Below are 27,329 nucleotides of genomic sequence, written 5' to 3'. Positions count from 1 at the left end.
AAAACACAGGCAACTACTACTGTACATTGTTAAATATCCACCTCACCAGTTTTATAATGATGGGTGAGGACAGAGTTTTCTTCAAGTGTGGTCGTTGAGAGGATCGCTTGTGATAGTGGGTGGAATGATTTCATCTCCACCGGCTGGTGGACTGAAACCCATAAATTATAGATTATAAAATGTTTATTTATATTAATGTCTGCCTTCCCTCTAGACTCTAAAGTCACTGTGGGAAGGAAAAATGTCTACAACTCTGTTGTATTGTACTCTCCCAATTGCTTAATATAGTGCTCTGCACACAGTAAGTGCTCAGTAAATACCATTGATTGATTGATTTCTATCCCTCCCCCAAAAGATCTGAGAGGTTATTAAGACCCTAGTGACCCCTCTAACACCTTGCCTGCCTCCCCCAGTGGTCCACAAGTTCCAGACCATATCCCAAAAGGGCTGTGGACTAGTACCCTCCCTCCCCACCTCCCCTCCTTCAAAATCTCAGGCTGGGACCCTTTATTGTCTGGCACATTTTGGGGAGAGGGAGCAGAACTTCTTTTCTCTCCAGAGTCTGCCCTGGCAGGCCCCACCTCCTCCCTGCCAATCTGCTGTTGGCCAGCCATGATGGCTGGTCCCCCCTGAATCCAAGGTCTAAAGGAAATGAGGCAGTAGGCCAAAAGAGTACATTGATCATTTCAAAATAATTTCTCCTGAAATTAGAGTGATTTTCAGGAGACTGAATGTTGTTGTGAGGAGAGGACATGGTTTCGGTGAACTGCCAAGCTGGAGATGAGAAGTGGGATTGTGGGGAAGAGGAGGAGGGCGGAGCCCAGAAAAGTTGACAGTCGTTCTATTCTGGGTAGGACCCAAAGGATATTGGTCCCTCGTCCTCTGGCGCTTGGACAGACTGTCCTCGTCGCTGATGCCCGCCATCAGGTACCTGAGCCCCGTGATCCAGGTGCGAGCCTCCTCGCTGCTAGAGGAGACCAGGTCCAGGGACTCCATGTGGTCCCCATAGTAGATGCTGAAGCAGCAGTTGGGGTCGAAGCCCCCATCGCCATAGCGCTGGAAGATCTCTGACTGTTTCCCCTCACACACTTCCTGGAGGGAATCGATGGAGACTGTGGGGAAAAAGGGAGGGGGAGAGAGAGAGCTGAATGAAGAGGGTATCTTTTTATGGTATTTGCTAGGTGCTTACTATGTGCCAGGTAGTGTACTAAGCCCGACACCCATGCCCGTCACCCCCGCCGATTGTTCCGGACCTTTAACTCTCTCTTTAGGCCCCCTGTTCCTCCCCCTCCCCCATCTCTCACCCCCAATGATCTGGCCACCTATTTCCTCACGAAAATCAACACGATCAGGTCTGAGCTCCCCCAAGTCACCCCTCCGCCTCTCCCCTCCCCCTCACTAACCCCCTCCCCTACTTTCCCATCCTTCCCCGCAGTATCCTCAGAGGAGATCTCCTCCCTCCTCGCAAGTGCCACCCCCTCCACCTGCGCCTCGGACCCCATTCCCTCTCACCTTATCGCCCCTGCCCTCCTACCTTCCTTAACTTCTATTTTTAACCACTCAATCTCCAAGGGCTCCTTCCCCTCTGCCTTCAAACATGCCCACGTCTCCCCCATCCTAAAAAAACCCGCTCTCGACCCCACTTCCCCCTCCAGTTATCGCCCTATCTCCCTACTACCCTTCCTTTCCAAAATCCTAGAACGAGTCGTCTACAATCGATGCTTAGAATTCCTTAACTCCCATTCTCTCCTAGACCTCCTCCGATCTGGCTTCCGTCCCCTCCACTCTACCGAGACTGCTCTCTCTAAGGTCACCCGTGACCTCCTTCTTGCCAAATCCAATGGCTCCTACTCCATTCTAATCCTCCTTGACCTCTCTGCTGCCTTTGACACTGTCGACCATCCCCTCCTCCTCCATACCTTATCTCACCTTGGCTTCACGGACTCTGTCCTCTCCCGGTTCTCCTCTTACCTCTCCGGCCGGTCATTCTCGGTCTCCTTCGCTGGAGCCTCCTCCCTCTCCCATCCTTTAACTGTTGGAGTTCCTCAAGGGTCAGTTCTTGGCCCTCTTCTGTTCTCCATTTACACTCACTCCCTCGGTGAACTCATTCGCTCTCACGGCTTTGACTACCATCTCTACGCAGATGACACGCAGATCTACATCTCCGCCCCCGTCCTCTCCCCCTCCCTTCGGGCTCGCATCTCCTCCCGCCTCCGGGACATCTCCACCTGGATGTTGGCCCGCCACCTAAAACTCAACATGAGCGAGACTGAGCTCCTCATCTTCCCTCCCAAACCCGGTCCTCTCCCAGACTTCTCTATCACCGTGGATGGCACGACCGTCCTTCCCGTCTCTCGGGCCCGCAATCTCGGTGTCATCCTTGACTCGTCTCTCTCGTTCACCCCACACATCCTATCCGTTACCGAGACCTGCTGGTTTCACCTCTACAATATCGCCAGGATCCGCCCTTTCCTCTCCACCCGAACGGCTACCTTACTGTTACGGGCTCTCGTTATATCCCGGCTAGACTACTGTGTCGGCCTTCTCTCTGACCTCCCTTCCTCCTCTCTCGCCCCGCTCCAGTCTATTCTTCACTCCGCTGCCCGGCTCATCTTCCCGCAGAAACGATCTGGGCATGTCACTCCCCTTCTTAAACAACTCCAGTGGTTGCCTGTCGACCTCTGCTCCAAACAAAAACTCCTCACTCTAGGCTTCAAGGCTCTCCATCACCTTGCCCCTTCCTACCTCTCCTCCCTTCTCTCTTTCTACCACCCACCCCGCATGCTCCACTCCTCCGCCGCCCACCTCCTCACCGTCCCTCGGTCTCGCCCATCCCGCCGTCGACCCCTGGGTCATGTCCTCCCACGGTCCCGGAATGCCCTCCCTCCTCACCTCCGCCAAACTGATTCTCTTTCCCTCTTCAAAACCCTACTTAAAACTCACCTCCTCCAAGAGGCGTTCCCAGACTGAGTTCCTCTTCTCCCTCTACTCCCTCTGCCATCCCCCCTTCACCTCTCCGCAGCTAAACCCTCTTTTTCCCCTTTTCCCTCTGCTCCTCCACCTCTCCCTTCCCATCCCCACGGCACTGTACTCGTCCGCTCGACTGTATATATTTTCGTTACTCTATTTATTTTGTTAATGAATTGTACATCGCCTCGATTCTATTTAGTTGCCATTGTTTTTACAAGATGTTCTTCCCCTCGACTCTATTTATTGCCATTGTTCTCGTCTGTCCGTCTCCCCCGATTAGACCGTAAGCCCATCAAATGGCAGGGACTGTCTCTATCTGTTGCCGACTTGTTCATCCCAAGCGCTTAGTACAGTGCTCTGCACATAGTAAGCGCTCAATAAATACTATTGAATGAATGAATGAATAATAATAATGATGATACTTGTTAAGTGCTTACTATGTCCCAAGCACTGTTCTAAGCACTGGGATAGATACAAGGTTATCAGCTTATCCCACGTGGGGCTCACAGTCTTAATTCCCATTTTACAGATGAGGTAACAGTCACAGAGAAGGGAAATGACTTGCCCAAAGTCACATAGCAGACAAGTGGCAGAGCCAGGATTAGAACCCATGATCTCTTACTCCCAAACTCATGCTCTTTCCACTCTGCCATGCTGCTTCCCATACAAGCTAATCAGGTTGGACACAGTCCATGTCCCACATGGAGCTCACAGTGATTGAGACTGCGAGCCCCACATGAGACAGGGACTGTGTCCAAGCCAATTTCTTGCATCCATCCCAGCACTTAGTACAGTGCCTGGCATATAGTAAATACTTAAATACCGCAATTATTATTACTCCCTATTTTACAGATGAGGGAACTGAGGCATAGTGAAGTTACCTGATTTGTCCAAGGCCACACTGCAGACAAGTAGCAGAGCTGAGGTTAGAATTTAAGTCCTTCTGACTCCCAGGCCCATACGCTATCCACTATGCTATGCTGCTTTTCTGATGTCTCTTCTACAGAGAACCCTTTGTCCCTAGACAGAGAGGGATGAAGGTGGCCCACGGGTTCCAGCTGCCCTTAGGGAGAGAGTGGATGACCTGGAATGGCCGTCCCCTAATTCACACCCCACTAGGGTAAGGGGTACCCACTGGGGCTAGAGTGTGGTGGATTCAGCACAAACTTCATGAAACACTTCTCCCAGCAGGGAAGATGATGATGTTGGTATTTGTTAAGCGCTTACTATGTGCAGAGCACTGTTCTAAGCGCTGGGGTAGACATAGGGGAATCAGGTTGTCCCACGTGGGGCTCACAGTCTTAATCCCCATTTTACAGATGAGGTAACTGAGGCACAGAGAAGTTAAGTGACTTGCCCACAGTCACACAGCTGACAAGTGGCAGAGCTGGGATTAGAACCCATGACCTCTGACTCCAAAGCCCGTGCTCTTTCCACTGAGCCATGCTGCTTCTCCTGAGCACAGGGAATCCATCCCTCCAGAAACTGTGCAGCCAGGAACCCCAGCAGAACCCAGAGGACTTAGGGAGATCCACAAATGAGTGGCCACATTTCAGCCCTCGTTCAAACCTAAGCCCTTGAATACTTAAAGAACACTTAAAGTACACACCTTCAAGCTCTATTACTTCCTCTGAACTGTATTTTGCTTGAGAGACTGCCTCTCCATTGTGGACATAAGCTCCTTGAGGGCAGGGGTCATGTCTCCTGATTCTATTGTAACCCAGGCCCACCTCTCCCTGCTCCCTGGCTAGGTTCCATCACATCCAGTGCTGCCCTCGGCCCTGCCCTCCTTCACACACTCTGGCAGAGCCCAAGCCCAGAGACCCACCAGTGCGGCCACCACACCAGGCCCTAGCACGACCGTGGCCCAGATCTCGCCGTCCCACTAATGGTGGCTCGACAGAGACGTTGATGGGCCGGGGCTTGCAATCCATTCCATTCAATTCCCCCACCTTCAGAGCAGGGCCACAGCCACTCGCTGCAGTAAGTTCTTGGGGTGACAGCCAATAGCTCTCGGCTACCCCTGGCAGCCAAATGCACACCCAACCTGGGCACGTTCTCTCACTTGGCAGGGACATCAAGATGGGCAGAATGCCAATACTGAAGCTCTCCCATCAGACTCTGAATGACACCACCCTGGGTCAGGGGACTACACAGTCAGCAGCACCTCCCAGGGTCAGTGGGGCCACCCATACAACTTGCCCAGTCCAGAGCTCCATCTCGTAAAACAGCACCGGAATGGTTGGAGAAACTGTTCTGGATGCCTCCCTGGACAACCATTCCTGACTCTCCCAGTGACCCAGCACAGACCATCCAATCCCTCCATCGTGGCTCAGTGGAAAAGCCCAGGCTTAGGAGTCAGAGGTCATGGGTTCTAATCCCAGCTCTGCCACTTGTCAGCTGTGTGACTTTGGGCAAGTCACTTAACTTCTCTGTGCCTCAGTTACCTCATCTGTAAAATGGGGATTAAGACTGTGAGTCTCATGTGCGACAACCTGATGACCCTGTACCCACCCCAGTGCTTAGAACAGTGCTCTGCACATAATAAGTGCTTAACAAATACCAACATTATTATCTTCTCTCCATTCCTGACTTACCTCCAGTAATCCATTATTGCCCATCCAGCACCCCTGACCCTCCTCTCTCTACTGATTTAGCATGGACTATCCAAAAGCCCTGATCTTCCTCTCTCCATTCCTAACTGTCCTCCCAGTGACTCACTATGGACTATCCAACACCACTGACAATCTTTCAACCCCTCCACTTACTCACCCTTCAGTGACCCAGCATTCACTATTCAATACCTTTGACTCTCCTCTCTCATCTAAGACCGTTCCTCCAGTGACGCAGCACGCACTATCCGACACCCTTGACTTTCCCATCTGTGACCCAGCATGCATGATCCAATATCCCAGACTGTCCCCTCTCCATCCCTGACTCTCCTTCCAGTGACCCAGCCCACACCATCCAACACCCCTGTTTCTCCCCTCTCCGTTCCTTTATCTTTCCGCAGGATCCGAGCACAGGCCATCCTACCCCCCCCCGACTCTCCTTTCTCTATTCCTAACTTCCCCTCTGGTGACCTAGCACGGGCAATCCAACACCCCACCCCTTCTCACCCTTCAGTGACCTGACAGTCCTGCCTTCATAACAATGCTAAAATCTGCCCTTTCCTCTTCATCCCAACTGCTATCACATCACTACAATCATTCATCCTATCCCGCCTGGATGTCTATATCAGCCTCTTTGTTGACCTCCCAGCCTCCCGTCTCTCCAGTCCGTATTTCACTCTGATGCCTGGATCATTTTTCTACAAAAACAATGAGGATATGTCTCCCCACTCCTCAGAAAACTCCAGGGGTTGTTCATCTACCTCTGCATCAAACAAAAATTCCTCACCATTGGCTTTAAAGCACTTAATCACCTTGTCCCCTCCTACCTCACCACTCTCCTACTGCAACCTTGCCTGCACACTTTGGTCCTCTAAAGCTAAACTTCTCACTATACTTCTATTTCATCTATCTCGCCATCAACTTCTGACCTACATCCTACTCTGGCCTGGAACACCCTCTCTCTTCATATCAGACAGATAATTGCTCTCCCCTCCACTTGAAAGCCTTAGTGAAGGCACATCTCCTCCAAGAAGCCTTCCCTGACTAAGCCCTCCTCTCTTCTTCTCTCCCCTCTTCTGCATCATCTTGACCTGCTCCCTTCATTCATCCTCCCTCCCATTCCCACAACATATATGTATATATCTGTGTAGATATATATGTATATATGTATATCTGTTATTTATTTGGATATATTCATTCAAGACTGGGAGCTTGTTGTGGGCAGGGAATGTCTGTTTGCTGTTATATTGTACTCTCCCAAGTGCTTATTACATTGCTTTGCATACAGTAAATACGCACACACTCATACATGCTTTGCACACTCAATAAATATGATTCAATGAATGAATAAATGGATCATCTATCTTGCCACTGACCCCTCACCCATGTCTTTCTCTGGCCTGGAATGCCTTCCCTCTTCAAATCTGGAAGACAGTGACTCTCCGCTCCTTTCAAAGCCTTATTGAAGGCACATCTCCTCTAAGAGGCCTTCCCTGACTAAGCCCCGGTTTTCCTCTTCTCCCATTCCCTTCTCTGTCATCCTGACTTTCTCCCCTAGTTCTTCACCCCTCCCAGCTCCACAGCACTTATGTACATATCTGTAATTTATTTATATACATGAATCCCCCTAAACTATAAGCTCGTTGTGGGCGAGGAATGTGTCAATTGTTGCATTTTACTCTTCTAAATGCTTAGAACAATGCTCTGCACACAGTAAGTGCTCAGTAAACATGATTGAATGAATGAGTAACCTAGCAATCACCATGCAACACCTCTGACTCTCCTCTCTCCATCCACACCTCTTCCTCAACTAACATAGCCCAGATCATCCAATATACTTAACTCTCATCTCTAATGGATCTGAGGAACTTCCCTGAAAATACAGGCAGAATTTCCAGCAGACCTCAGGGACTGTGAATAGACTGGAGGGGGAGGAAGAAAGGTGATCCTAAGATTTAGAGAAGCAGCGTGGCTCAGTGGAAAGAGCACGGGTTTGGGAGTCAGAGGTCATGGGATCTAATTCTGGCTCTACCGCCTGTCAGTTGTGTGACTTTGGGCAAGTCACTTAACTTCTCTGTGCCTCATTTACCTCATCTGTAAAATGAGGATTAAGACTGTGAGCCCTGTGTGGGACAATCTGATCACCTTGCATTCCCCCTTAGCGCTTAGAACAGTGCTTTGCACATAGTAAGCGCTTAACAAATGTTACCATTATTTCTACTGGTGAACAGTCACAGTTACTGCGGCAGAGTGCTTTATCAGGTGTCCAAGGTGTGCAGAGCTCTGTTTTGGGCTCTTGAGAATAAAAAACAGATATAATTGAGAAACTCAATTCTTGCCCTAGAGGATCTTATAATTTAATATGGGAGGTGAATAGCTATAAATTCCTAAACATATAATAAGTAAAAGAGTAAGATGATGATGTTGGTATTTGTTAAGCGCTTACTATGTGCCGAGCACTGTTCTAAGCGCTGGGGTAGACACAGGGGAATCAGGATGTCCCACGTGGGGCTCACAGTCTTCATCCCCATTTTACAGATGAGGGAACTGAGGCCCAGAGAAGTGAAGTGACTTGCCCACAGTCACACAGCTGACAAGTGGCAGAGCTGGGATTCGAACTCATGAGCCCTGACTCCAAAGCCCGTGCTCTTTCCACTGAGCCACGTTGCTTCTCCACAAGTAAGAATGGAAGTACAACCTGTGAAACTAAAGTAAGGAACTAAATACTCCAGATATGCTACTAAGATTGGGATGGCATGGAGTCTCAGATTGTGAGCCCCCAGGGGACCATGTCCAATTTCCCCCTGTTATTCTCTCCCAATCCTTAGTTCAGTTCTTTGCACACAGTGAGAACTTGTTACTACTACTACTACTACTACTACTACTACAAGAAAGGCAGAATTAATTAGGAAAAGCCCTCTGGAGGAGATGCCATTTTAGAGAGCTTTGTAGGGGGGGAGGGAGTGGATTTAATGGATTTGAAGTGGGAAGGATTTCCCTGCAGAAAGAAAGGTGTCAGTTGAAGATGGATAGAAGAACACGCTATTCAGTGGAGGGACATGAGTCAAAGGGTGGAGGGATTTAGGCAGAGAGGGGTGGGAACTGAGACACAGCTGGAGAAAGTGATGGACCAAGCTTGAGAGCCAGAGCACAGAGAATGTGAGAGAGAGAGAGAGAGAACGCTTGAGAGAGAGGGAGGGGAGAGAGAGATAGAGGGAGGAGAGAGATGGAGGGAGGAGAGAGATGGAGGGAGGAGAGAGATGGAGGCAGGAGAGAGATGAAGGGAGGAGAGAGATGGAGGCAGGAGAGAGAGAGATGGAGGCAGGAGAGAGAGAGATGGAGGCAGGAGAGAGAGAGAGAGAGAGATGGAGGCAGGAGAGAGAGAGATGGAGGCAGGAGAGAGAGAGATGGAGGCAGGAGAGAGAGATGAAGGCAGGAGAGAGAGATGAAGGCAGGAGAGAAAGATGAAGGCAGGAGAGAAAGATGAAGGCAGGAGAGAAAGATGAAGGCAGGAGAGAGAGAGAGATGGAGGGAGAAGGGAGGGGAGAGAAGTCAGAGAGTGGAGAAGTTTAGGCTGGGGGGAAGGACTGAGACACAGTTGACAGATACACCAAGCCAGGTAACCAGATCAAAGAAAAAGAGAGAAGGAGAAAGAGAGAAAATAAAGTAAGGGGGGGTGGTGAGGGAGAGAGTGAGAGAAGGAGAGGAGAGAAGAGAGAGGGAGAGGGAGGGAGTCAAAGAGTGGAGGGCCTTAGGCAGATGGGGCAGGGATTGAGGCACAGCTGGAGAAAGAAATTCAACAAGCTAGAGAGACAGAGTAGAGAGAGAGAGTGTGTGCTTGCAAGAGAGAGATGATGGATGGGCAAGAGAGACAGCAGTGAAAAAATCAATTCTCTCAGATTCAATCAGTTGATGTATCCATCTCCCCACTGGCAGGGCTTTGTTACTGTGGTAGTGGTTGGGGGTAGGGGGGTGTTGCTCTGAACCCATCTTCCCAATAAACAGAGACCATATGGGAGCTACTAGTCCGAGATATTCGAATATGCAATCTCAGGAGTCATCTGATTGCCAGGGGCTCAGTTCCAGGTTGGTCGGTCATCAAGATGGCCAATCCCGGCCCAGTTTCAGGCTTTTATGGCCACAGCTTTGAAGAGTTAGGAGCAAGTGGGGAGGGGACGGCTCAGATGGGATTTCCATTTAATGTCTGCCTTAAAATTGGGAAGTAAAATAAACAGTTACCTAATTAGGATGTTTTGATTTCTCCCCAGACCCATATGAGGGACAGAGTCCATGTCTAATTCCCACTTACATACTCTTTCCCAATGCTTAATGCAGTGCTCCGCACACAGTGAGCACTTAATAAACACTCTTACTACTATTACTACTGGTGAGTCAGCGTGACCTAATGGAAAGAGCCTGGAATAGGAGGAGAGCCAAGTTCTAGTCCCAGCTCTGTCCCTGAACTGCTGTGAAACCTCGGACAATTCACCTTGCCACTCTGAAGCAGTGTGGCCTAATGGAAAGAGCCTGGGCTTGCAAGCAGAGGACCTGAGTTCTAATTCGGGCTCCACCACTTGTCTGCTATATGACTCTGGGCCTGTCATTTAACTTCTCTGTGCCTCAGATTCCTTATCTGTAAAATAGGGATTCAACACCTGTTCTTCCTCCTCCGTACACTGTGAGCCCCATGTGGAATAGGGACTATTGTCGCCCTGATTATCTACCCCAGTGTGCTTAGTACAGTGTTTGACAAATACCAAAATACCACTAGTTGTAAGTATTAAATGCTTACTAAGTGCTAAGCCCTGGGAAAGGGGCAAAATAACCAGATAGTTCGGACCTAATCCCAATCAGAGCTCACAGTCTTAAAGGGAGAGCAGGTTCTCCCAATTCAAAAGATGAAGAAACAGACCCAGAAAAAATAAATAACTTACCCAAGTTCATACCACAGGCCAGTGGAACTGCTGAGGTCAGATCCCAGGTCTTCCGACTCCCACCCCTACACCCTTTCCACTAGGCAGTGTTGCCTGAACTAAGTGTTACCCCATCGGAGAGGAGCAGGGCTGGTGGAGGAAAAGTGGCCAGGTGGATCTTGTCTTCTCTCCCTCCCATGGACAAAGTGAACATTATGGAAAGCCCTCTAAACTCTAAGCTCCTTATGGGCAGGAAATGTGTCCCCAACCCGATTTGCCTGTATCTACCTCAGTGCTTACTAAGCACTTAGTAAGCGCTTAACAAATACCATAATAATCAACTTTGTTGAATGTGCTCCTCTAAATGCCTAGTATAGTGCTCTGTGCATAAGTAGCCAATAAATACCACGGATTGAAAGTCACCATTTTTGCGGTCTCCACCATCGCTGACCTGTTACTGCTGCTGCCTCTGTCACTGCTCTGAAGCTCCGCCATGTGGGGTAGTGCAGGGGAAAGACTGAATACTGGGAAATGGCCATGCACCCGCTGGGGTCACCGGGGTCAAGGATGGGCCCTGGTGGTCTTCCCCCAAGTCAGCATTAGCCTTGGAACTGGTGAGAGTCAGTATGTGCACTCAGAAGATTCCAACATCTAGTCCTTGGGAACTCCAGAGTCTGGGTTCAGCCTTAAGCCTACCGCCTACTGATCAGGGTCACCTCAGACTGGGGGGGAGGCAGCCACCCACGGCTCACATTTCATCAACAGCAGCAGCTGTTGTTCTCTCTCCCATCCTCGCTCTGGGCCCACCAGCCCAGGCCAGGGTGGGGAGGGGGTAGCTTGCACACCACCCCTTTAGACTTTTAATGTCACCCGACACCCCTGAAATCTGTTCCCAGAAATCTGAACCACGTTGGTTCATCTTCTGGCCCCAGGAGACCAGCCAGACTCCCCTGAAGAGAGCCAGGAGGCTGAGGCCCATCCCACTGCAGGGGAAAGGACCTTGCTTTTCAGAAATTTGGTCCCTCCCCAAGATCCTCAGTCCTCGAAGTCGGTCGCCCCTTAGCCCTCCTGGGAACAGGAAAGAGAGGTGGATACAGGCTGTCGAATCCATTGGGTTAGATTTTCCTCCTTTCCTTTTCTTCCACTCCCTTCTGCATCACCCTGACTGGCTCCCTTTATTCAATTCCCCTCCCAGCTCCGCAGAACTTATGTTCATATCCATAATTTAGTTATTTATATTAATGTTTGTCTCTCCTTAACTTTAAGCTTACTGTGGGCAGGGAATGTGTCTACTATATTGTAATATTGTACTCTCCCAAGCGCTGAGTACGGTGTTCTGCACACAGTAAGCATCATATACTATTGATTAACTCACCCCACCACTCAGAGGGGAGAGGTGCAAGGTGGTGAGGGCACAGTGAACCTTCCCATGGTGCTCTGAGAGCTGCCAGGGTCTCTGAGGGCAGAGAACTAGGGTCAGCTCCCTGCTTGCAGAGCAGGCTGCACCCAGGTGACTGCTTGGTTCTACACTTGCTGGGGAAGGAGGACCAGGAGGTGGAGGGAGGGGAAACAAACACCAGGAGCCAGCTAACGAAGGCCTCTCTGGAGGCTGCCACTTAGACCAAGAGACTCAGGAGGTTATAGAACCCACAGACTGGATGGTGGGGGAGGGCTGGGCCCAAGGGAAGTGGAACAAGTGTATCAAATGGAGCAAAAAGTGCCTGGTTCTTCCAAGTGTCCTGATGCCTGTCAGAGACAGTCTCTGGCTGGAGGGATGGTGGTACTGACCCAGAAACAGACCATTAGGTGGGAAATCAGGGTTGAAGAGGGGAAAGTCAGGGGTGTTGGATGGTCCAGGCTGGGTACCTGGAGGGGGAGTCAGGGGGCTGTATGGCCCATGCTAGGCAATTAGGGGAGAGTCAGGGATGGGGAAAGGAGAATCAGGGAAGTTGATTGGTTCATTCTGGGCCACTGGGGGAGGGTCAGGGATGAAGAGGGGAGAGTAAGGGATGTTGGGTTACTGCAGGGAGAGTCAGGGCTGTCAGGTGGTCCATGCTGGGCCGCCACCGAATGAAGAGTCTGGGATGCAGAGGGGAGGGCCAGGGGTGTTGGATGGTCTGGGCTGGGTTACTAGGAAGGGCCAGGGATGGAGATGGGAAGGCCAGGAGAATTGGATGGTCCACCCCTAACCACGCAGGTGGGCGTCCAGGAAAACAACCAGCACACAAAGGGCTGGTTCCGAATGGTGCCGCCCATGGCCTAATAAGCAACCAGGTCCAGCCCCATGGTCTGTGATGAGGCCTTTCCAGCCAAAAGCCTGGAAGCCTGGGGCCACCAACCACCCCTTGCCCTAGCTGCACATCCGCAGGAGACTTGGGGTAATACCACACACGCCCCTACTCACTTTTTGCCTTCTCGTTCTTCCGTGACGGCCTCCAGCGGATGCAGGACTTGTGTTCGTCCAGGTAGTAGAAGCGAACCAGGCCCTTGGAGCCGCCCCGCAGCTTCACCAGCTGAGTGCCCGCCTGCATGGAGCTCATACATCTTTCCACTGGGCAGGGACAAAGACAGCAGAAACGGATGTCCTGATCAGCACTGTCTTTCGACAAATGGCTTCTCCCACCCAACTCCCCACCTCCTCAGAACCAGCTCCTCTGCCTCTGGCTTTGTCTCTCTCCAAACCCCCTCCCATCCGTGTTTCAGAGCTCTGGAATGTTAGCTGCCAAGAAGGGCGAAGTGACCAGCAGGAGGGAACAGGGGTTGATCTGAGGACAAACTGACACTTATTTTGAAGAGTTGGAAAGCATTTAACTTCTCCAAGATGGTATTGGCCCCCTGATCCCTGCTTTAAGAGCCTCAGAAAAAGGTAGTTTGGGGAGACACACACACACACACTCTCTCTCTCTCTCTCTCTCCGCCCCGAGGCAAATTCTTTAAATAACAAAGGATGCTTCTGAGGGGAGAAACCAGCTTAGATCTATATCATTTAAGCTTTTAAGATAATTTTCTGCCCCTACACATGGGCTAACGCATGTTCAGGTGCTCATACATACACACACACTCACAACATACACACAACTAGATCTATGTAATAATTGATAACGCCAGTGTTACTTGGACGATTAGAGGATAGTCCCAAGACTCTCCCATAGACTACCTGCCCTTTGCTCCAGCATCTGGAGAGTTAAAGTTCAGCAGGGAGCTGGAGCTTGGGGGTCAGGGGGGTCTCGTTGCTTTCTGCCCTGTCTCCTGCGCAGGTCCCGGCCATCAGAGAGGAGTCTCAGATCCCCCGTGACCCTTAACCCTGCTCCCTGTGGCAGCGACACCATGACCCACCTTATACTTGCCCAACTAGGGTGAAGACGCAATAATAATGTTGGTATTTGTTAAGCGCTTACTATGTGCCGAGCACTGTTCTAAGCTCTGGGGTAGACATAGGGGAATCAGGTTGTCCCACGTGGGGCTCACAGTCTTAATCCCCATTTTACAGATGAGGGAACTGAGGCACAGAGAAGTTAAGTGACTTGCCCACAGTCACACAGCCGACAAGTGGCAGAGCTGGGATTCGAACTCATGAGCCCTGACTCCAAAGCCCGTGCTCTTTCCACTGAGCCACGCTGCTTCTCCACTGAGCCACGCAATAACCAGGGACCCCTGTCCCAAGCTCCTGCTCATCTCCTGAGGTCAGAGGCAGAGCCAGGCCAGGGCAGTGGGCCAGCACAGATCCAAGATGGCCCTAGGAGGCAGGGTCCCCAGAGCCGAACCCAGCCAAGAGCCCAGGGTAAGGAGCGAAGCAGATTTATTTGGCGGGACCCTCCTGCTCCTGTGCCTAAAACCTTACGTTCTTGTGCAAGAGTCCTGGCTGGATCCTTTGATCTTTTCCTTCTATACTCACTCTCTTCGGGATCTCAACCACTTGTCTGCCACCATCAACAATCACCACCAAAAGAGACTCACCAATACATCTCTTTCTTCCTAAAGTCTCCCCTTCTACCTAATCCAGCTTCTCCTCTCTTCCTGGACATCGCCAAGTGGATGACCCACAAGCACCTTAAACTCAACATGTCCAGAACCAAAGCTCCCAATCTTTCCTCCTAAACTCTCAGCTTCCCATGTCAGTTGACCACACTGCTACTGCCCCTATGGCCAAAGCCCATAACCTCAGTGCATCCTGAGTGCTCACAGTTAATCTTCTCTCATATGCAATCCACTGCCAAGCCTGCTTGCTTGTTCTCAGATAGATTTCCAGGATCCGCCCCTTCCTCTCCACTCATATCACACCATATCACACTCGTCATATCACAATTGGATGACTGTATCTTTCTCCTCGCTGATCGCCCTCCATCCAGTGTTTCCTCCTTTGGTCCACACTGCTTCCTGGTTCACCTGAAGCATCAGCACATGTCTGCATCCACCCACATCCTACCCCTGGCCTGGAATGCCCTCCCTCCTCAATCCAAACAATCACAATTCCCCTAGTCAAAGCCCTACTGAAAGCTCACTTCCTCCAGGAGGCCTTCCCAGACTAAGTCTCCCTTTTCCTCAGCTCCCCCTCCCTCCTCATCGCCCTGACTCGCTCCTTTGTTCTACCTATCCCCCTGCCCCCAAACCCATAGGACTTGTGTATATATGTACATATCTATAATTCTATTTATATTAATGCCTGTTGACTCGTTTTGATGTATATATAATTCTATTTATATTGATGCTATTGATGCCTGTTTATTTGTTTTGATGTCTGTCTCCCCCTTCTAGACTGTAAGCCCATTGTGGGCAGGGATTGTCTCTCTTTGTTGCTGAATTGTACTTTCCAAGTGCTTAGTACAGTGCTCTGCACACAGTAAGCACTCAATAAATACGATTGAGTGAATGAATGCCTATCTTAGTCCTCAAAACCCTCTAATTGCTGCTGCCTGACTCTTTCCATAAGAAGCAAAGGCATCTTACTCTTGATTCTCCTCCAGCTTTCTCCCTATACTTACCCACTGACTCTTCTCACCCCATTCAACCTCTTCACTCCCCGCAAGCCCACAACCCTGGCTATCCCCTGCTCTCCTCTTGCCCACCTCCGATGCCTTTGTTCATGTTGTCCCTTCCTCTTCCCCTCCACCCCTATATCTGCTAGACTTCAGTCCTCTCCATCTGCAAAGCCCTCCTAAAATCCCACCTCCTCCAATAAACCATCCCTGATTAGTTATCAGAATCCCAACTCCTATTACCCTTCCAGCCGTCCTCTTTAAGTGTAGGCATTTATACGCATATTGATATTTCCATGTCTTTCTCCAATCAGTCGATGGTATTTATAGAGCAGTTACTGTGTACAGAGCACTGTGCTAAGCACAGTTGATAGACATGATGCCTGCCCTTAAGGACCTTATAATCTAGTAGGGGAGACAGACATTAAAATAAATTTGATAGGGGAAAGAGGCAGAATAGAAAGATATCTATATAAATGCTGTGGAGATGGGATGTATATCCAAATGCTTAAGGGGAACAGAATTAAGTGCATAGGCAATGCAGAAGGGAGGTAAAAAGATTGGGCGGGGGTGGGAGGTTAGTTCGGGAAGGCTTCTTAGAGGAGATATGATTTTAGTAGAGCTCTGAAGATCAGGAGAGCAGTAGACTGTCAGGTATGAAGAAGGAAGGAGTTCCAGGCAGGAGGGAGGATGGGAGCAAGGGGTTGGAGGTAAGAGAGAGAAGTCTGAGGCAAAGTGAGTAGGTTGGCATTAGAGGAGCAAAGTGTGGGTTGTAGTGAGAGCTGGGTGAGGTCAGGTAGGAAGGGGAGTGTATATGCCTCTTTCGGGCAGCAAACATACTTGCCAACTATGTTGCATTGTTTTCTCCCAAATGCTTAGTACAGTGCTCTGCACACAGTAAGCACTCAACAAACACTACTGATTGATCGGTATAAGTAGGCCACAAGAAGTAACGTAACCTAGTGGATAGAGCACAGGCCTGGGAGTCAGAAGGACATGGGTTCTAATTCCGGCTCTGCCACTTGTCTGCTGGGGGACCTTGGGCAAATCACTTCTCCCTGCCTTAGTACCTCATCTGTAAAATGGGGATTAAGACTGTGAGCCCCATGTGGGACATGGGCTGGGTCTAACCTGACTAGCTCGTATCTGCCCCAGAGCTTAGGACAGTACATGGTACATAGTAAGTGCTTAACAAATACCATTTTAAAAAAAGCAAAAAAGAGGTAGGCTGGCAGAGTGCAGTATAGACTGCCTATAAATAAGTGCTGGTACAAGTGTTCCAGTAGGAATCATGTGGGGTTTTAACTTTTTTTTTTCCAATTATAACAACTTCCACTGCGACAGAACAACATTAATCTCCAGATTTTTTTTTGTTTAGATTATTCTGCAATTTACTCGAGATGATCTGTGATTTTAATGTGTGCCAATGGCACAGAGCCACTGAGTCTCTTCCAACTCTGAGCAGCTGGCACCACTCAAATAAGAAGCAGTGTAGCCTAGTGGAAAAACCGAGGGCCTGGGAGCCAGAGGACCTGGGTTCTAACCTTGGCTCTGTCGCTGTGTGATATCGGGCAAGTGACTTCAATGCTCTGGGCCTCAGTTTTCTTATCTGTAAAATGGGGATTCAATACCTCTCCTTCCCACTTGGTGAGTCTCAGGTAGGACAGAGACTGTCTCCCTCCCAAGTCAGTTTGAAGTCTGCTGCAGCAAAGGAGTTGCAGGACTCAGAGTTGGAAGCCATGGCAGAGGGAGGAACAGGGTCACCAAGGAGAAACAGCGTGGCCTAGTGGATAGAGCATGGGTCTGGGAGTTGAAAAGACCTGGGTTCTAATTCTGACTCTGCCACCTGTCTGCTGGGTGACCTTGGGCAAATCACTTCACTTCTGGGTGCCTTAGTTACCTCATCTGTAAAGTGACTGTAAGCCCGTCAAACGGCAGGGACCGTCTCTATCTGTTGCCGACTTGTTCATTCCAAGCGCTTAGTACAGTGCTCTGCACATAGTAAGCGCTCAATAAATACTATTGAATGAAAAGTGGGGATTAAGACTGTGAGCCCCATGTGGGACACGGATTGGGTCCAACCGTAATTAGCTTGATTCTATCCCAGAGCTTAATATAATGCTTGGCTTACTATAATAATAATGTTGGTATTTGTTAAGCGCTTACTATGTGCAGAGCACTGTTCTAAGCGCTGGGGTAGACACAGGGGAATCAGGTTGTCCCACGTGGGGCTCACAGTCTTCATCCCCATTTTACAGATGAGGGAACTGAGGCACAGAGAAGTGAAGTGACTTGCCCACAGTCACACAGCTATAGTAAGCGCTTAATAAACTCCTTAGACAACAACCAAAAAAACCAAACTGTGTTCAATTGGCATATATCACATCTACTCCAGAGTTTAGTGCAATGCCAAACACTATAATCTCGGGGAAAGCTAGTGGCAGCGAAGCCTCTGCTTTGGATTCAATCGCAGGAGAAATTCTGTTTCTCTAGCCACAGCTCCCTACTGACTTTTGCTTTTACTTTGTATATTACATATTTGTCCTCATTCCCTATGCTGCTTTAATATTTGAGTGTTTCATTCCTCTCATTGTGTTTGTCTCCAGTTCTCCCCCATCCCCCTTATATTCACAGATTGTGAGAGGCTGGAGAAACAGGGTCTGTGTCTAATTCCAACCTGTGTGCTTTCCCAGTGCTTAGTAGAGTGTTCTGTACAAGGTAAGGACTTATTAAATGCTATTGCCACTATGGCTATTACTCTCACTAGTTCTTTCTGCACGTGATTGGGAGACAAGACTCGGAAACAAGGATATGCATGTCAGGTCCTGAGAGTGTTTATGGAGGTCCAGTATCATTCAGAAAAATCTGGTTTTCAGATGGTCTGTTCCAGTCTGGTTCCGAGACTTTTATGCCCAGTTTCCCCTTTACAGTAAGAACAGTATTTGTTAAGTGCTTACTATGTGTCAAGCACTGGTCTAAGCACTGGGATAGATACAAGGTAATGAGGTTGGACACAATCTCTGTTCCCCATGGGGCTCACAGTCTCAATCCCCATTTTACAAGTGAGGGAACAGACTCAGAGAAGTTAAGTAGTTTGCCCAAGATAACACAGCAGACAAGTGCAGAGTCAGAATTAGAACCGGGGTCCTCTGACTCCCAGGCCCATGCTCTTTCTACTAGGCCATGCTGCTTCTCATTTACAGCCCTGAGCCTCCTTCTGTCATGACTCCTATCTCTGAGTCTTGTAGTGCCTCTGCTATGGCAGATTTCACAATGACTTGGGAGGGACAACTAGGTGTCCGGAGCTAGAGGGGGACTCAGGAGTCCCAGAAAAATGCTCTAGGTTCCAGAAAGGCTGTGTTTTTCCATATAATAATAATAATGTTGGTATTTGTTAAGCGCTTACTATGTGCAGAGCACTGTTCTAAGCGCTGGGGTAGATAAGGGTAAACAGGTTGTCCCACGTGAGGCTCACAGCCTTAATCCCCATTTTACAGATGAGGTAACTGAGGCACAGAGACATTAAGTGACTTGCCCACAGTCACACAGCTGACAAGTGGCAGAGCCTGGATTCGAACCCAGGATCTCTGACTCCCAAGCCCATGCTCTTTCCACTGAGCTGGAGCCTGTGATGCTCTCGTTACCCAGCATGCCTGGTGTAACACATCTGGTGTCATTTACTGGCTTGTCAGCGGTAGGATAATGTCTTTCAATGTCTGTCATCCCGGTTAGATTGTAGGCTCCTTGAGAGCAGGGATCATGTCTACCAACTGCACTGTACTCTCTCAAGTGCTTGTCACAGTGCTCTGCACACAGTAAGTACTCCACAATTGCCACTGATCGATTGTCTGGCTACGTCACTAACAACAGAAACCTACTTTCATCACTGACTGTGCTCCTGTTAATGTCAAAGGACACACGCACGCACTTAGTATAGGACACTGCACTTAAAAGGAACTCAAAAAAAACCATCACCACTCCTAATACCACTGCACTGGGCATGAGTGTGCACATGCACACGGGTGTACACAAACACACACACACATACACACACTGTCCTGAAACAGCAGTTCAGTCCACAGAAAGATCAGCGAAAAGAGGTGCGCTCCTTCCCCCGTCTCCTTGCTTGGGCTGAGGCTCTTACTGAATCGAACCCAGTAACCGGGTACCCTCCTCTGAGCCCATGTTATTGTATCATACCAGAAAAAAGCCTCATGCTGATAGCCCAATATCCCTATGATCTGAGGTCAAAAAACCGGTTCTTTTATTTCACACCCAACTTCACTCCGCTAGGCCTCGTTCTCATCTCTCCCATTGCCAGTCTCTTGCTCGTGCCCTCTCCCCTACCCTGGAACCCCTCCCCTTTCATATCTGGCAGATCACTGCTCTCCCCAGTTTCAATAACATTCTGAAACCCCACCTCCTCCAGGAGGCACTCCCTGATTAATCTCTCCTCTAGCCTGTTTCGAGATACTTTATGAAGACAAGTAGGTTGGACAAGTGTTTCTCTAAAGATCAAAAGCCATTATCTTCACCAGCCACACACGCTTTTATTTGTGCAGCTCCTACAAAGATGTGTAATCATACTAAACTTCTTGTTTAGTTAAATGTTGTGGTGTTTTGCTTTGAATTATTAACAGAGATTAAATTATAGTGATGTTTAGCATAACAGTTCATAGCACATAAAATCTCCCCCTTGAGACTGTCACTTCAGTCCTTCTGAGCTACCTAAGCACTTTCAGTATTCACAAACTCTGTAACACTTATATGCACATCTTTATATTCCATTACTTCCTCCTTTCTGGAAGTTATTTTAGTGTTTGACTCCCCCACTAGACCATAAGATCCTAGCGATCAGGTATCAATCAGTCATCTTTATTGAGCACTTGGGAGAGTACACAATAACAGTATAACAGAATTAGTGGGGGGGGAGGGGGGAAAAGGGGGGGAGAAAGGGGGAAGGAGATGGGGGGAAGGAGAGTTGGGAGGAGGAGAGAGGGGGGAAGGAGAGGGGGGAAAGGGGGGGTAGAATGGGGGGGAAGGAGGGGGGGAAGGAGACAGGGAGAGGGGGGGAAGGAGGGGGGAGGAGAGAGAGGGGGAAAGGAGAGAGGGGGGAAAGGAGAGAGAGGGGGAAAGGAGAGAGAGGGGGAAAGGAGAGAGAGGGGGAAAGGAGAGAGAGGGGAAAGGAGAGAGGGGGAAAGGAGAGAGAGGAGGGAAGGAGAGAGAGGAGGGAAGGAGAGAGAGGAGGGAAGGAGAGAGAGGAGGGAAGGAGAGAGAGGAGGGAAGGAGAGAGGGGGGAAGGAGAGAGGGGGGAAAGGAGAGAGAGGAGGGAAGGAGAGAGAGGAGGGAAGGAGAGAGAGGAGGGAAGGAGAGAGAGGAGGGAAGGAGAGAGAGGAGGGAAGGAGAGAGGGGGGAAGGAGAGAGGGGGGAAAGGAGAGAGAGGAGGGAAGGAGAGAGAGGGAGGGAAGGAGAGAGAGGAGGGAAGGAGAGAGAGGAGGGAAGGAGAGAGGGGGGAAGGAGAGGGGGGGGAAGGAGAGAGGGGGGAAGGACAGAGAGGGGGGAAGGACAGAGAGGGGGAAGGACAGAGAGGGGGAAGGATAGAGAGGGGGAAGGACAGAGAGGGGGAAGGAGAGAGAGGAGGGAAGGAGAGAGAAGGAGGCTGAGAGGAAGAAGTAAGAACTGTGGTGGATTGGAGATTTTATATAATTTATGTAATCCATGCACCATCCAGTGTGCTAGTATATACACGCCTAGCAGCCCAGGGGAGCAGGGAGAAGATGGAGTTCCAGTACCGCAGTGGGAGGGGAGGGGGCTTCATTCGGCTCTCTCAGCTCCAGCCCCAGCTCGGCCTCCCAGACAGCCAAACAGGGACACTGGAGGCTGGAACAGGGGGAGGCTGAAGAGAAGTAGGAGGCAATCAATCAGTCATATTTATGAGCACTTATTGCATGCAGAGGGGCAAGGAATGTAACCCGGGGCTCGAGCCTGGATTACCGACACCTTGAAACCCCAAAGGTGCCATCGCTTCTACGTCCCTTACGGGAGTCAGATAATAATTATAATAACGATATTTGTGAAGTGCTCACTATGTGCCAGGCACTGTACTGAGCACTGAGGTGAATACAAGCAAATTGGGATAGACACAGTCCCCGTCCCGCATGGGGCTCACAGTCTAATTCTCCATTTTACAGATGAAGTAATTGAAGCTCAGAGAAGTGAAGCGATTTACCCAAGGTCACACAGCAGACAAGTGGCAGACCCGGGATTAAAACTCATGACCTTCTGACTCCCAGGCCTGTGCTCTAGCCACTACGTCATGCTGCTTCCCTAAGGCAGACCCCCCTTGCCTGGTGACTCTGGGGTCCCCCAGTGAGTGGGGGACGTGGGGTAGCTATAATGGCCAACGTATGAGATGAATCTTCACCCACTGGGAGTCCCCCTGGGCAGTCCACTACTCTACAAGAGTCACATTCCCTGATCAAGCCCCCCACTCCCAAACCCTCCCACCCACTCCAGGCCCACTAGCTGCTTCTCAGACCCTCTGCTCCCCCGAACCCCCCGTTCTAAAGTAGAACACCATTGGAGTGGTAAAAACACTTCGGCCAGAAACTGTGTTCTTGAAGGACCTTGTGTTATGGGAAAATTGTGTTCTAGTAACCGCTGACTCATTGGGAATTAAGGAGTTACCCGGGTACATCACCACAACTGACTCTTTGATACATGGTTTGAAGACACTGCCAAGACCGACACTTTGTACAAATTCTTAATGTACTGCTACATCCGACTAGCAGAAAACTTGACACCCTTGCCTCTCATTGCTGTTGAATGTATTAAATGTTGTAATGTTGCAAAAAGAAACACAACGTTCCATGCAGTCCAGAACTTCTCACTGCTTCCCAAGGGACCCCCCCCATGTGACATTCTCTAGGCAGCAGTGGTGATCTAGTTCTCAAGACAACCTCACCGCAACTCCACAAAGCAGGAAGCAGAAATGTCTTTTTTCTTTCTTTTGTGGTATTTTTTAAGCGCTTACTATGTGCCAAGCACTGCCTTAAGCACTGGGATAGATACAAGTTATTCAGGGTGGACATAGTCAATGTCCCACATGGGGCTCACAGTGTGAATCCCCTTTTTACAGAAGAGGTAACTGAAGCATAGAGAAATGAAAGGACTTGTCCATAGCAGACAAGTGGCTGACAGGGGGTTAGAACCCAAGTCCTTTGGACTCCCAGCCTTGTGCTCTAGCTACTAGGCCACTCTGCTCCTTTGTCTTATCCACTCCTCTCCTAAACAGAAAGGGAGGGAGCTGTTGGTTTCCCCTACCTCCAGATTACTTTAGCCCCCTCCCTCTCACCATCACCAGCTTATCTGCTGCCATACTCATGCCTGCCATCACTGGTTTCTTCACCAATCCACTTGTAATAATAATAATGGTATTTGTCACGCAGTTACTATGTGCCAGGCACTGTTCTAAGTGCTGGTGTGGATACGAGCAAATGAGGGTGGACACAGTCCCTATCCCACACTGGACTCACAGACTCAATCCCCATTTTACAAATGGGGTAACTGAGGCCCAAAGAAGTGAAGTGACTTGCCCAAGGTCACACAGCAGACAAGTGGCAGAGCCAGTATTGGGACCCATGACCTTTTGACTCCCAAGCCCATTTTCTATGCCATGTACCTATAGGGGAATCGTGTTATGCCAGAACAGGTGCTTGTTGTGAGAACAACTTCCATTGTGGCTTATCCGTGTTGTAACAGAACTGTATTTTAGTCTACCCTCCACTGTGGGGCTGAACTCTGTCCGAGGGTCCCCAAATGGGTGGGGGGTTGAGAGGCCAGCACTTTTACGTTGCTGTCTCAGAAGCTCTCCAGGGAAGTAGCTGTTAAAACTGACCCGGGGGGTGGTCTGGGGCAGTGGGGGAAACAGGAGCTGGAAACACACCCACAGAAAACAAAGCCCCAAGGAGGGACCACTGCCCTGGCCAGCAGCTCCCTCCCTACCACCCTCCTTGAACCACCCCCTCCCCCCTTCCAGCCCACAGGGGAGAGAAGCAGCAGTATATGAAGAGAGACTGAAAGAATTAAAAAATCCTACAGCCTCATCACGGGCAGGGGAATGTGTCGCTCTATTGTCCTCTCCCAAGCCACTTAGAACAGTGTTATGCACACGGATAGGCACTCAATAAATACCACTGATGGATAGATTGATTGCAGCCTGGAAGATGCAGGCTGAGAGGGGACAGCATTGTAGTTTAACAGAACCAGGAAGAGGGTGGACAGGGTAAGCAAATCCCTCTGTGCCAGGATGAGATACCCTACGGAGCTCAAGGGTGGCAGAGTCAGAACACGCACAAGGAAGCACTTCTTCCTCCAGTTGTTGTTGGTGGGAGTCGGGGAGAAATGTGAGAGTAAAGGGAGTCTGTGTGGTTGGAAACACCAGCAGAGTCCACAGGGATTTCAACAGATCCATGGATGATCATTCCTCGCTGGGTCACTGGAGGGAAAGTTTGGAAAGGAGGAGGAGAGAGTCAGGGGTATTGGATAGTCCATGCTGGGTCACTAGGGGAGAGTCAAGGGTGTTGATGGTCTCTTCTGGGTCACTGGGGGAGAGTCAGGGGTGTAGGGTGGTCTGTGTTGGGTCACTGGGGAAGAGTCAGGGTGTTGGATGGTCCAGTCTAGGTCACCAGATAAGAGTAAGGGTTGGAGGAGGGAGAGTCAGGGATGCCGGGACCAATGGTGGGTCATTAGCTGGGAGAGGCAGGTATGAGATAGGGGTTAATTGGATGGTTTATCTCTAACCATGAGGGTAGGTGCATGAAAGACAACCAGCAAAAAGTTTCTCCCAGATCCTGGGTGCCCCTGTGGAAGACAGAGTCCTGGGATGGAAGGCCCGGAGAGGGGGAGGGGGGATGGGCCGGCCCAGGGTAGCACGACGCAGGCCTGATGAATAACCTCCACCAGCCTCAGGAAGCTCTCACCTCAAACCACTCTGCAGATTCCCAGCCTGAAAACAAGCATGAAGCCACGGGGCCTTCCATCAAAGCCCAGGGTTATTGGACAGAAGCAACACAGAGACTCCAGTTAGGATTTTCTTGCAATAGCCAAACAAATCTACAGTGTTTGCTCAAGGAGAAAAACATCAAAACCACCACAGAGAGGAACACGTCTTTATCGGCGGCCGGGAAGAAAAAAAAATATCCAATTTTGGGCCTAATATGTTGGAAAAATTGTTCCAAGCCATATCAACCTTTTGGAGATCATCAAAACCTGAACAACCCAAATGCAGCTCAGCTCTGGACGGTGCCCGAGGGCAGAGAGGGCAAGGCAGAAGGGCAGACAAAGGATAGATAAATCAAGATGAAATTATTGAATCACTGAATGTACAAAGAAATAAAATATGTGTTTGCATACAAGTGCTGAGGAATAGGACTAAAATCTGTGTGCTAGATGGGATTGGAATACTAGTAATCACCAAGGATCCATAGTGTACTAGAGGGTGGTGGTGGGGAAGTGGTGCTGTAAATTAACCTGGGAGGGCTTCCTAGAGGAGGTGGGATTTCAGAAGGGGTTTGAAGATGGGGATAAAATGAGGTTCGCAAGGTGCGTGGGAGGGAGGAATGGGGGCCAAGATGTGTGGTGAGATTCTCTAGATCGTTTTTGTTGTTGTCCTTTTTAAGGTATTTAAGCCGCTTACTGTGTCAAGCCCCGTTCTAGAGCTGGGGTAGATACAGGTTCGTCAGGTTGGACACAGTCCCTGTCCTTCATTGGATTCAGTCTACATAGGAGGCAGAACAGGTATTTTTAATCCCCATTTTACATTTGAGGAAATGGAGAAATTAAGTGACTTGCTCAAGGTCACACTGCAGACATACGGCAGAGCCAGGATTAGAATTCAGGTCCTCTGACTCTCAGACCACTGTCCTTTCCACTAGTCCTTGCTGCTTCTACTTTGAGAAGGCTGTGGTTTGGAAAGATTTAGCTGGGGTCAGCCAAAGGGGTGGAGGAAGGGAGGGGTGTGTATTGGCGCCCACTTTCTCTCTCTCACACAAACACACGAAGGTAACATCTCCCTTGGAAGAATTTAACCAGCTGCAAGCTCCCCGGGGTATTAACCTTCATGACATATAGATGGTAGAAAATTTCCCCTCACATACATACATCACCAATCCCGGGGCACCCAATGATGCTATGTATAGCCCCGCAGGAAACACAGCAGAATGGAATCTCCCGCCCTAGAACAAAACCTAGGCAAGGGAGTAAGGACCCTAGCTCGAACCTCTGTCAAGGGGAAGGTCTTCATGGTGGGTAAAACCCCCTGCCTTCCTGTAACACCACCGACATGAAAACTCTTATATTTCTAAGGTGCATTAAACTCTGCCAAAATGCTTCCCCATCAGCTGAGCTCAGCACCCCAGAGGAAGGGATTACCACCCCTGCCTTACAGAAAGGGGAAACCAGAGAGGTGAAGTGATTTGCTCCTGGTTAACATTGCAGGTTGGGGCAAGGATGGAACTTGAACCCAGGTCCCCTCTCCTTTGAGGAGCTCACTCAGTGCAGTCTCCTCTCCCCACAACGGCCGACCAGATCTTGGGAAACTCAGTGGGGGTGACCCGCCACCCTCTCATTACCCTGTGCCTTACAGAGCCATCCAAGCCTCCATTTCGGGGAAGTGGGCAAGCTTGCTCCAACCCAGAAAAACGATTTGGCCAGTTGGGCCACTGAGAACCCGTTGGGCAGGCCATAATGATAATAATGATAAGAATAATAGTGGCATCTGTTGAGTGCTTACTATGTGCCAGATGCTATTAAGTGCTCGGTGGATACAAGCGAAGTGGGTTGGACACAGTCCCTGTCCACGTGAGGCTCACAGTCGCAATCCCTATTTTACAGATGCAGTAACTGAGGCACAGGGAGGTAAAGTGACTCGCCCAAGGTCACACAGCAGACAAGTGGCGGAGGAGAGCTTAGAACCCATGACCTTCCGACTCCCAAGCCGGTGCTCTATCCACTACATTGCGTGGCTCAGTGGAAAAAGCCCGGGCTTGGGAGAAAGAGGTCATGGGTTCGAATCCCAGCTCCGTCGCTTGCCAGCTGTGTGACTTTGGGCAAGTCACTTAACTTCTCTGTGCCTCAGTTACCTCGTCCGTAAAGCGGGGATTAAACCTGTGAGGCCTACGTGGGACAACCTGACCACCTTGTATTCCCCCAGCGCTTAGAACAGTGCTTTGCACATAGTAAAGCGCTTAACAAATATTACCATTATTATTACTACACCGTGCTGCTTCTCCCCCAGCATGTCCGGGGCGGGGATGGGGTGGGGGCTGGAGTATTCATTCATTCAGTAGTATTTATTGAACGCTTACTATGTGCAGAGCACTGGACTAAGCGCTTGGAATGGACAATTCGGCAACAGATAGAGACAGCCCCTGCCCAGTAACGGGCTGAGTGTGAGCCGACTTAGAGGGGGGAGGATCCAGTGGTCAGGGAAATCGCCTCCCTGGTGGCCCCTGACCCCGCGCCAGTGCGCCCAGCCTAGGGCTCAATCAGAGGGGCTCCGGGGGAGGTGGGAGCTCGGTCCCCCCGCCGCCGGACCCTCAGGTCCTCCTCCTCCGGCCCAGCCCTTTCGGGGCTGGGCAGTGGCCAGGATGCGGGCGCCAGCGTGGAGAGCTGCGGACCCCGATCCGAATCGTGTCCGAGGGGCGCACGGGCCCGGAGCCCCGCAGCCCCCTCGACCGGCCCTGTTGCTGCCCGGGGCACTGGGGAGGGGGCGACGCCGGACCCTCGACCCTAGCCAGGGTGCGGACCGGCGGCGGAGCAAGCGAGGAACCAGAGCGCACCGAGCTGCTCTCCAGGGC

General features: G+C 50.2%; 1 protein-coding gene across 1 annotated transcript in view; it reads right to left on the bottom strand.

Annotated features, from left to right (window-relative positions):
• Nucleotides 1-27,329, bottom strand: part of PLCH2 (phospholipase C eta 2) — a 208,117-nt gene that overhangs the window by 67,427 nt on the left and 113,361 nt on the right. Inside the window, exons 3-4 of the mRNA XM_039912213.1 lie at nucleotides 12,900-13,046; nucleotides 869-1,112 (exon numbers count right to left, since the gene is read on the bottom strand). Of these exons, the coding sequence (XP_039768147.1) occupies nucleotides 869-1,112; nucleotides 12,900-13,046 (391 nt within the window). The remainder of the gene's footprint in view (nucleotides 1-868; nucleotides 1,113-12,899; nucleotides 13,047-27,329) is intronic.

Source organism: Ornithorhynchus anatinus, chromosome 5, assembly GCF_004115215.2.
Source record: "Ornithorhynchus anatinus isolate Pmale09 chromosome 5, mOrnAna1.pri.v4, whole genome shotgun sequence".
NCBI lineage: Eukaryota > Metazoa > Chordata > Mammalia > Monotremata > Ornithorhynchidae > Ornithorhynchus > Ornithorhynchus anatinus.
The sequence above is the reverse complement of the archived record's forward strand: the minus strand, read 5'-3'. Positions and strand labels throughout refer to the sequence as shown.